Source organism: Apis laboriosa, unplaced genomic scaffold (assembly GCF_014066325.1).
Source record: "Apis laboriosa isolate Shangri-la unplaced genomic scaffold, ASM1406632v1 scaffold23_cov150, whole genome shotgun sequence".
Lineage (NCBI taxonomy): Eukaryota > Metazoa > Arthropoda > Insecta > Hymenoptera > Apidae > Apis > Apis laboriosa.
In genome coordinates this window covers 4,465,405-4,476,102 of record NW_025222452.1, presented here as the reverse complement: position 1 = coordinate 4,476,102, position 10,698 = coordinate 4,465,405, and the positions used below count along the sequence as shown (strand labels likewise).

Here is a 10,698-nt window from a genome sequence, read left to right as displayed (position 1 = left end):
AAAAAAAAACAAAAGATTATAAAGTATTAAATAATATATATATATAAATTTCCAAAATTATAAAAATTAACACCAAGTATCATGCAATATTTAATACTATAATAAATTCTAGAAATATATATAATATAATATATAATATAATATATATATATATATATATAATGTTTCAATAAAGAAAGCAATTTTAATTAGCAATTTAGAATTAATAATTCATTTCTTAAATATTTAATAATAATAAAATAAATGTAATATATAATTTATACTGAAAATTTATATAAATGTCAAAGAATTGAATAAGAAATTGTTAAATATCAATTTTTAATTTGTAGATAAATATGCAATAATTATTTTTATTTTATATTTATGTGTATAATTGAAATAATAATTTAATTACTTGAAAAATGTTATTTAAATATAATTTATATATTATTTATATATAAAAAAATTCTATTGTGATTATAAGATAAATATATATTCAGTACAAATAATTTATTTTAATACTATGAATATCAGTAAAATCATATTATAATATATGGCTATAAAATAAATATGATATTTGAATAATTTGAATAAATTGAAAATTAATAGTTACATTATTAATATTCTATTAAAAAAATGTTCATTTTTGAGCAAATGAAATGATATTTTTCTTTGGTAAAATGAAACAAAAAACATAATTAATTTACAATAATAATGATTTAATTTATTGTATATTTTTATCTATTTATCATTATATACCGTCCTAATATTGACTATTATAAAATTTGATAGAATGAATATATTTTATTTGATGATCAATATCAATAATTTATTTGTTTTGCATATCTATTAATATTAATATTATGAGATACTTTGTATATTGAAATATAACGTTAATGAATTATAATAAAATTGAAAGAATATGTTAAATATTTTTAAGAAAATATAGCTTTAAATTTGATTAATTAATATTATTTAATGTAATGAGTAATATTATTTATTTTCAAAGAAAATTTTAAACAATACAATTTAAATATTTATTTTTTACAGTTTTCATTATTATTTTTATTCAATTTTTATTTTGAAATATGTACTTTAGTATAAGAATATTTTAGAATTTTTTGTAGATATATAAATTGACACATAGACAATAATTATATACCCAATAAATGAAATAATTCCATTACAAATATATCATAGATATTATAATAATAATAATAATTTTTAAAACAAATAAAATAATATTAATATATTTCTGTTTAGAAATATAAGCAGACAAATTTTATAGAAAAAGAATATTTTTTACATTTGTCTTTCTCTCTATATAAATGTATATATTATGATGTAATATTATTAGAAATATTAGCTTTATTTAAAATTTTGAAATCTGAATTGAGTTAAAAAAAATAATTATAATTAAATTATCGATTTGCGTATAAAGTATTGATTAGTTAAGTTATAACGCTTTAATAAAAAATTTCTTTGTTTTTTTTAAATAAACTTAATATTTAATTTATTTTTATATATACATAAAAATAACAGAAATATTAAAATTTTTTTTTATGTAAAATATAATTAAGTATTGAGAAAATTTTAACAAAATTTTAATAAAAAATAATTTAATAATTTTTTGTTCAAACATTGAAATAAATTAATTAAATTAATATTATGATGGTATAATAATATTTTTATTGTATTTAAATAAGAAAAGTTTATTAATCTTTAATGAATATGTTAAAACTTATAATATTAATATAATTAATATTGTATTTTGTTTAATATATTTTGTATGACATTAAAATATATATATTAAAAAAATATTGTTATTTAAATCTATTTTAATATAATTTTATTTATTATCATTTCATGATGTAAATAACTAGATAAATGTATATCTAAACTGCAATAATTTAAAAAAGACAAAATAATGTAAATGTGATTATATAAATAAAATTTATATTTTTTTAATTAATTAATAAAAAATGTTGTCTATTAATGATTAGTTAATTTTATAACATCTAAAATTACAATTTAATTCTATATCATAATCATAATCGATTTAATTCGATTTAAATCGATATTAATTTAACTAGAGAACGATAGATGAGGTAACTGTATATACATGATATACAACGAACCATTTCGTTGTATTCTTTTGGAAGATTGAGAGGAAATTGATATTTATTCGTTACACTATTTATAATAGTGTTATGTACTCTTGATAGTGAACTTTATATAATCGGTTTTGTAAATTTTATTCTTCTTAAATTTTATTAACTGTGATTAATAACAAAAAATGGCTCCGCATGTAGAAACAATACCAAAAGAAATTTTAGAATTTCCAAAAGATGTACCGAAAAATGGGATTAATGCAGTTTTATTAGGACCACCTGGTAGCGGTAAGGGTACACAGGTGAAATTTATTTAATCTATAAAATTTAAACTTAATATTTTTAAAATATCGGTCCAAATTATTTAATTAAATGTTTTATTATATTTTAGGCACCATTATTGAAAGAACGTTATTGTGTATGTCATCTATCTACAGGCGATATGCTTAGAGCAGAAATTAATTCTGGATCTGCTCTTGGAGCTGAAATTAAAAAAATAATTGATGAGGGTAAATTAGTCAGTGATGATCTTGTAGTTAATATGATTGATCATAATTTAAACAAACCTGAATGTAAACGTGGTTTTTTGTTGGATGGTTTTCCTAGAAGTGTTCCACAAGCTGAAAAAGTAAGAAAGTTTAATTCAAAGTTAATATCATGAATAATTAATTTCTTTTTATTTAACTTATAAAGATTATTATATATATAATAATCTTGAAATAATATTAAAATATGAAAAGTAAAGCAAAAAATATTTAATTTTTTAATTAAAATTATAATATAAATTATTTTTTTTTTCTATTTAAACAGCTTGATCAAATGTTAAAGAAGAGACAAACTAAATTAGATGCTGTGGTAGAGTTTGGAATTGATGATAATTTGTTAATAAAAAGAATCACAGGTCGTTTAATTCATCCTAAAAGTGGTAGATCATACCATGAAGAATTTGCTCCTCCTAAAGAATATATGAAAGATGATGTAAGCAATAATAATTATTTTTATTAAATTTGTAATTACAATTTTTTTTACATTATAAATTACAATTTGTAAATGAAATTAAAAATTATGTTGAGCTGCAAATAATTTTTTTGTTAATAGATTACTGGAGAACCATTAATTAGAAGATCTGATGATAATATAGAAGCATTGAAGAAACGATTATCCACATATCATACAGAAACTGTACCTTTGATCGATTATTATGCTTTACAAGGGATTCACTATTATGTTAATGCAGCTCGATCTAGTAAAGATGTTTTTAAAGATATTGATTGCATTTTCCTAAAAGCAACTAAACAACAGGAAAAAAAAGGTTTCTTTAGTCGATTCTTTTAAGATGTTGAATGAAAAAAAATTACTCCTCATTTTTTTCTTGTAAGTAAAAGGGCAATATGTAGTTAATGGGAAATAGTTTTAGAATCAAAATAACTTTCAGTAAAATTTAGCACACTTTAATATGATTTTGAATATAAAGATAATTTATGTTACTTTTAATCAATAGAATATATATTTTTTGTATATCTATAGAGTATATTTAAGACAAAATGTTAAAAAAGGAAAAAATTAATGACTTTAATATTATTTTAATTGCCAACAATTTATATATTCAAAACATTATCACAAGCTAATAAGTCAAATGCACACATTTTAATAATAGAACAAGTTTAATTTAATATTTTGACATATGATTTATTATTTGACTGCATAATTGAATGACATTTATTTTTATATAATAAAATGCATTATTTGTTTTAAAATTCTGTTATAGAATATATTTTCATTTTTTTCTACTCTTTTGTTACTTTTGTTATTATGTTTATTTTGAAACATACATTTCTTAAGACTTTTATATCTTTTGTATAAAATATGTTATTTCTTACATTTTTTTTTTAATTTAAGTTTATATTTGGCAATTTTTAATATGAAACAAAAAATCCAATAATTAGGATATTTATATAAAATGTAAATATAAATGATAAAATTTTAAAAAAATAAAATTTCAATATTATTTTTTATGTAAGATTTTAATACATATATATATATATATATATATATATATATATTATATACATATACATATACATATATATATGTATATAATATTTTATACGCACATATGGTTTTATAAATTTTAATTTTGCATTTTAAAGCTAAAGGAAGAAATGTATGAATAGAAGATAATATATGTTTTAAGATATATTACTAATACATTAGATTAAAATGTTTGTGCATTCTTAGATAATTTTCCAAGATGGCTATAAAATAAAATACAACATATACTAAAATCTATTTTCCATAATTCAAATATATATTAGTATACAATATTTCTGTATGTATATCGAAATATAGAATAAAATTTCTAATATTCTAAAATATTTTATTTTGTTTCTTTGAAAAAAGTGTGAATGAAATTATAATGATTAAAAGTGCGCGGTAAGCGCGCGGAGAGCGCCGCGTAATGTATCGCGCATGTGCATAGATTGCCAATTGTTCGTGAGTTTTGTGAGAAGCAGAGTTTGGGATAAATAAGTTTTTCCGCTTGTCGATTGGAGGGATAAAGGGGTAGAACCAGAGAAGGAGAATTTTTTCAATTTCTCAGTGGAAAACTGTGTTTTCCGTGTGCTGAGGGCCGGTGGCCGAGTGATGCACGCATATGTCTAGGCTCGGGGGAACTCAGGTTCTAGCCACAGCACAGGTGAAGAGGACGGCTGCTGATCACGCAGCGGTGTTAAACTTTGGTGCTGCAAAACGCAGCAAGCTGTCCGCCGTTGCGGTCACGGAGATCAACGAGATTGAAAACATGACGGATACGGCTGCAGCCACGACTGATACCCAAAAGAGAGCCAATTTCTCAGCTTTAACTGTTGGGAATCCAAACGGCGTCAACAAGATTTCACCAAGTTTGGCAAGCGCAAAACCTGGTACAGCTAGAAAACTCGTCATCAAAAATTTCAAAAGTAAGCAAGACCATGGGACTACTTAACCTCAAAATCAGCTGCTACTGTTCATGAAGATTTTTGGTGTAATTTATGATTGGCAATGTGCCTTCGTGGATTACGACATCTTTTTTAACATGATTTTGTAATTTTTGTGATATTCTTTTGCTTCATATTATTTAACGAAGGTCAAATTAATTCTAAATGCGATTAATAAAAATAAGCTGACATAACCTAACTTGACATCATGAAAGAATGAAATGAATAAACGTCTTTAAGACGCATTACTTGTTCTTTATATATTTATTAAAAATTTCATATTGATTGTATAATTAATTAAATATGTTAGTTCGTGTATTTATATTTTTAATTTTATTAAATAAAAATAAAGAATAAGTACGAATGAGCTATTTTAGTAATAATAGAAATTTCAAAACGTATTTATGATTCAATTTATATTTTTCAATTTATTATTATTTTTTTATTTTATTTTAAAATAAATTATTTTTTAAAAAAAGGATATAAAAGACATTGTATCTTATATATGTATTATTAATACATATTGATTATAAAAAATATATTAATAAGTAAAAATATTTATAGAAAGAAAATTATATTTACATAAGAAATAATAATAAATACAAATATTATATTAAAAATTTTATATAGATAAACCAAAATTACCAGAAAATTATCAAGAACAGACATGGGAAAAATTACAAGAAGCTGTAATAGCAATACAAACTAGCAAGAGTATTCGTTATTCATTAGAAGAGCTTTATCAAGCAGTTGAAAATATGTGTAATCATAAGATGGCATCCACATTGTATACAAAATTAACAAGGTTAACAGAAGCACATGTGCAAGCAAATATAGAACAATTTTTAGCAGAATCAATGGATAGGCATATATTCTTAAAAAAAATGAATGAATGTTGGCAATCACATTGCAGACAAATGATTATGATTAGAAGTATTTTTCTATATTTGGATAGAACATATGTATTACAAAATCCAAGTATTTTATCCATTTGGTATGTTTAAAAAATTTAAAAATGTTATTAAAAATTATTAAAAATAAATTTTTTTATATTTTTTTGCTCAGTATTTGTATTATTTTAGGGATATGGGTTTACATTTGTTTAGAGTGTATATTGTTTTGAATAACTTAGTTCAAACACGTACAGTAGAAGGATTACTTATGCTCATAGAAAAAGAACGTCAAGGTGATACAGTGGATAGAACACTTCTTAAATCATTGTTAAGAATGTTATCAGATCTACAAATCTACCAAGATGCCTTTGAAACTAAGTATGATTTTATATATATATATATATATATATATATATATATATATTATATATATTTTATTAAATCTTTATTTCTATAGATTTTTGGTTGCTACTGAAAGACTATATGCTGCTGAAGGACAACGACTGATGAATGAACATGATGTTCCTGAGTACTTAGCACATGTGGACAAACGACTTCAAGAGGAAAATGAACGTTTGTTACATTATTTGGATGCATCTACAAAGTGAATATTTATTTTATATCATATCAATATTTAACTAATTATACTAACTATAGTATTATTATTAATTAATATTAATTTAATATTATAGATGGTCCTTAATACACACAGTAGAAAAGCAATTATTGTCTGAACATATTACCAGCATTTTACAAAAAGGATTAAGTGGTTTACTGGATGAAAATAGAATTAATGATTTATCTTTACTTTATAATTTATATAGTCGAGTGAAGAATGGCCTTGTAGAACTTTGTCTAAACTTTAATTCTTATATTAAGGTATTTTATAAATTGTTCAAATATTTACAATTTTAATTATATGTAGATACATTCTTTATTTTTGTTCATAGAAAAAAGGTAAAACCATAGTTATAGATCCTGAAAAAGATAAAACTATGGTTCAAGAACTCTTAGATTTCAAAGATAAAATGGATAATATAGTTAACACATGTTTTCATAAAAATGAGAAATTTGCAAACAGTTTAAAGGAAGCTTTTGAAGCTTTTATTAATCAACGTGCGAATAAACCTGCTGAATTAATAGGTAATATTGTATTTTTATTTAAATAATAATATTTATTATCCATATTTAATTTATTTTTTTTAATTATAGCGAAATTTGTTGATTGTAAACTTAGAGCGGGTAATAAAGAAGCAACAGAAGAAGAATTGGAAAGATTATTAGATAAAATCATGGTATTGTTTAGATTTATACATGGAAAAGATGTATTTGAAGCATTTTATAAAAAAGATTTAGCTAAACGTTTATTAGTTGGTAAATCAGCTTCTGTTGATGCTGAAAAATCCATGTTATCCAAATTAAAACAAGAATGTGGAGGAGGTTTTACTAGTAAATTGGAAGGAATGTTCAAAGATATGGAACTTAGTAAAGATATTAATATTGCTTTTAAACAGGTAATAATAAAACTTATGTTTAATTACTTATTTTTAGTTTATTTTTAATTTAATATATTTACAAATTATTTTTTATATATTATTTATTTAATTATATGATTTAAACTTTTTTTATATTTTAAATTAGTATGCAGGAAATTTGCAAAGTGAATTGTCTGCTAGTAATTTGGATTTAACTGTTTCAATACTTACAATGGGTTATTGGCCAACATATCCTGTAATGGAAGTAACATTACCACCAGAAATGGTTCAATATCAAGATGTATTTAATAAATTTTATTTGGGGAAACATAGTGGTAGAAAATTGCAATGGCAACCTACTTTAGGACATTGTGTATTAAAAGCTTGGTTTAATCAGGTATTATTGATATATGAATGTATTAAATTTATATTAAATAGTTAATTATATATTCCATAGAAATATTTCACTTAAATGTCAAAATAGGGCAACAAAGAACTTCAAGTTTCATTGTTTCAAGCATTGGTGTTAATTTTGTTTAATGATGCTGACAATTTGTCCTTGGAAGATATAAAAACAGCAACAAATATAGAAGATGGTGAACTTAGAAGAACTTTACAATCTTTAGCTTGTGGAAAAGCCAGAGTGTTACAAAAAAATCCAAGAGGAAGGGATGTTGCAGATAATGATAGATTTGTTTTTAATGCAGACTTTACAAATAAATTATTCAGAATTAAGATAAATCAAATTCAAATGAAAGAAACGGTATGATCTTTTAAATAATTATTTTCTTTTACATAATACATAATTAAAAAATATATTATTTATTTTAGAATGAGGAACAAAAAGCTACAGAGGAAAGAGTATATCAAGATAGACAATATCAGATAGATGCAGCTATTGTTAGAATTATGAAAATGAGAAAAACACTTTCGCACAATTTGTTGATTAGTGAATTATATAATCAACTTAAGTTTCCTGTAAAGGTATTGCGATTTATAAAATAATATATATTATGAAGATTTTAAATATATTGAATTATATAATTATGAAAAAAATTTTTCAGCCTGCAGATTTGAAAAAGAGAATTGAATCTCTCATAGATAGGGATTATATGGAACGAGATAAAGATAATGCAAATGAGTACAATTATGTTGCATAACCTGAACCAAATACCAAAGTCATTTTAGACTGGGTGGTCACTGTGTTTTTTAGCAAAAAAACCAATTTGTTTTGGTGTTTGCTCATTGTGAATGTGACATGTTGAACAAGAAAAAAATGAAAAACTTATAACTGATTGAATGTTAGCATAATGTTGCATTATGTGATCAGTTAATAAAAAAAATAGAGTGGACTCTATAAATTCGGTTTTTATAGTGCGTAATGAATACTGGACAATTGAGGTCATTTTTAAGATAGTGCTTTACTGTTATTATTCTTCTGTTTATGGATTTCGCTAAAAAAGGACCATGTGCAAAATATCTAATACAGCATTTAAATATATCAACAGTTTTTTATGCAGAACAGTTTTTCACAGCATACAGGTCTAAGAAGATAACATAGAATATTCTAAGAATTAAAAAAAATGCAATGACCGAAAGTGGGAATGCGTTATTTATAATAAATAGAAGAGATAGTGTATTATGGATATTGAACTGGTCATTGAAATAATTTTAAACAAATAGAAAATATATTATGAAATAATAATTCATGTACTGAATATGTTCATTACATGAAAAAGTACTTCATTACAGAATTTTAAGAATACCGAAAAGGAAAAACTACGGTACGTTCATATTGAAAAAAATGAACAAAAAAATATTTGAAGAAATCTTATTAAGAACATAATATTATGAATTTCTATAACAAATTTTTGTATATTACCTTATAATACAGAGTTTATAAATCCAATAGGAAAACACATACAATTTGTACAAATAATGTCCATTTTTGTCAAAAAAAAAAAAATAGTAAAGCAATACATATGTAAATTTATAATAAATTTAATAATAATATGAAACATCTTTCAAATAGTGCATGTTTTATTTATAACCTGCATATTATTAAAATTAATATTTTTTAATGTATTTTTCTCTATTAACAAATGTATCTTTTTTATGAAGATAAAAAAAACAAATAGTAAAAGTGTTTCATATTATTATAAAATAAGTACTCTGCCATTAGCTTTACAATTTTCACTACATATGATAAATTATAATAACTATTTAAATATAAATACAAATAATATCATATTTACTTGATACTTACTTTTTGCATATCTTTTGAGTGAATTATAGCTTGATAAAGTACAAGTTTATAAAACTATATGAATCTTCTATCTTTATATATAAATTAAAAATCAATGTGATATAAATTATTCTTGACTAATTATCAATTTAATTTATATAGATCACGATATAAATTAAAAATTTTAATAATTCCGTTTAGAATAAATTTTTTCAATTTGTAGATTACAAAAATATTATGTTTTACAGTATTTTCATCAACTATGATTTATTAATATTTCAGGAAATTTTAAAATTATGCTTTTAATAACATATTTCTTTATTTTTTATTATGTAAAATTATTATTCTTTTTTTTAGTAACTCTGTATTACAAGGTTATTTCACAAATGAATGTTAAAGAAATAATTTATTATTCATGTAAATGCTGTGCAAAATAAAATTTCTAGCAAGATAAAGTATAAATAAAATTACTGTAACTATATGCTAAATTGAATACAGAATTTCTTATTATCTTATTTACTGTAATTTAAAGATGAAAACAAAAAATTATTGTAAAAAGAAGGTCCAGTGCTTTTTTGTGAATACAAATATCTAATTATATTCCATAAACTACATAAGAAAACATTTTCAAAAAAAAAAACAGAATTTCATAACGTAGAAATCGATTGTTATTGAAAAAAAGAAAATATATATATAAATAAATATATTATTAATACAATCAATAAAATTTGAATCATCCAGTGGCTTGTTCAGTCATTTTATGTGTAATTATGAAATAGCTTATTAATGAAATTTTGTATAAACAAAAAAAATGTTGATGAACCATTAGGTAATTTTAATGCAAATCCTATGAAAAGTTTTAATATATATTAAAACTATCTCCCAAACGCAGTACATGGTAAATTCATATAAAGAAATCATTTTAAAATAGATTCAAAAAGATAATATTTTCATGTTCTTTCAGAATTTTGTTATTTTATTTGATTTCTTTTAGAAATAATGCAAGAAAATTATAAATGA

The 10,698-nt window shown here is 21.8% G+C and overlaps 2 protein-coding genes across 2 annotated transcripts; both read left to right on the top strand.

The window, feature by feature from the left end:
* Positions 1-2,115: 2,115 nt before the first annotated feature.
* On the top strand, positions 2,116-3,610 carry LOC122713290 (adenylate kinase). Its single transcript, XM_043933626.1, has 4 exons — positions 2,116-2,392; positions 2,482-2,718; positions 2,901-3,068; positions 3,189-3,610. Exons 1-4 carry the CDS (start codon positions 2,276-2,278, stop codon positions 3,423-3,425), a joined length of 759 nt encoding a protein of 252 aa, XP_043789561.1. The 5' UTR covers positions 2,116-2,275; the 3' UTR covers positions 3,426-3,610.
* A 978-nt stretch (positions 3,611-4,588) lies between these two features.
* On the top strand, positions 4,589-9,401 carry LOC122713237 (cullin-4A). The gene is made up of 11 exons (XM_043933487.1): positions 4,589-5,047; positions 5,696-6,059; positions 6,148-6,336; positions 6,416-6,562; positions 6,651-6,837; positions 6,909-7,101; positions 7,171-7,472; positions 7,600-7,830; positions 7,918-8,196; positions 8,265-8,417; positions 8,498-9,401. The coding sequence occupies exons 1-11, from the start codon at positions 4,744-4,746 to the stop codon at positions 8,591-8,593; spliced, it is 2,445 nt and encodes an 814-aa protein (XP_043789422.1). The 5' UTR covers positions 4,589-4,743; the 3' UTR covers positions 8,594-9,401.
* Positions 9,402-10,698: the final 1,297 nt, after the last annotated feature.

What these genes read in the sequence shown, in the direction of transcription:
- LOC122713237 (XM_043933487.1), top strand. Translation starts at nt 4,744, where the DNA reads ATGTCTAGGCTCGGGGGAACTCAGGTTCTAGCCACAGCACAGGTGAAG. An exon ending in TAAACCTGCTGAATTAATAG is followed by an intron (nt 7,102 to 7,170) that starts GTAATATTGTAT and finishes TTTTAATTATAG; the next exon opens with CGAAATTTGTTGATTGTAAA. An exon ending in TTAATATTGCTTTTAAACAG is followed by an intron (nt 7,473 to 7,599) that starts GTAATAATAAAA and finishes ATTTTAAATTAG; the next exon opens with TATGCAGGAAATTTGCAAAG.
- LOC122713290 (XM_043933626.1), top strand. Translation starts at nt 2,276, where the DNA reads ATGGCTCCGCATGTAGAAACAATACCAAAAGAAATTTTAGAATTTCCA. An exon ending in GTAGCGGTAAGGGTACACAG is followed by an intron (nt 2,393 to 2,481) that starts GTGAAATTTATT and finishes ATTATATTTTAG; the next exon opens with GCACCATTATTGAAAGAACG. An exon ending in GTGTTCCACAAGCTGAAAAA is followed by an intron (nt 2,719 to 2,900) that starts GTAAGAAAGTTT and finishes CTATTTAAACAG; the next exon opens with CTTGATCAAATGTTAAAGAA.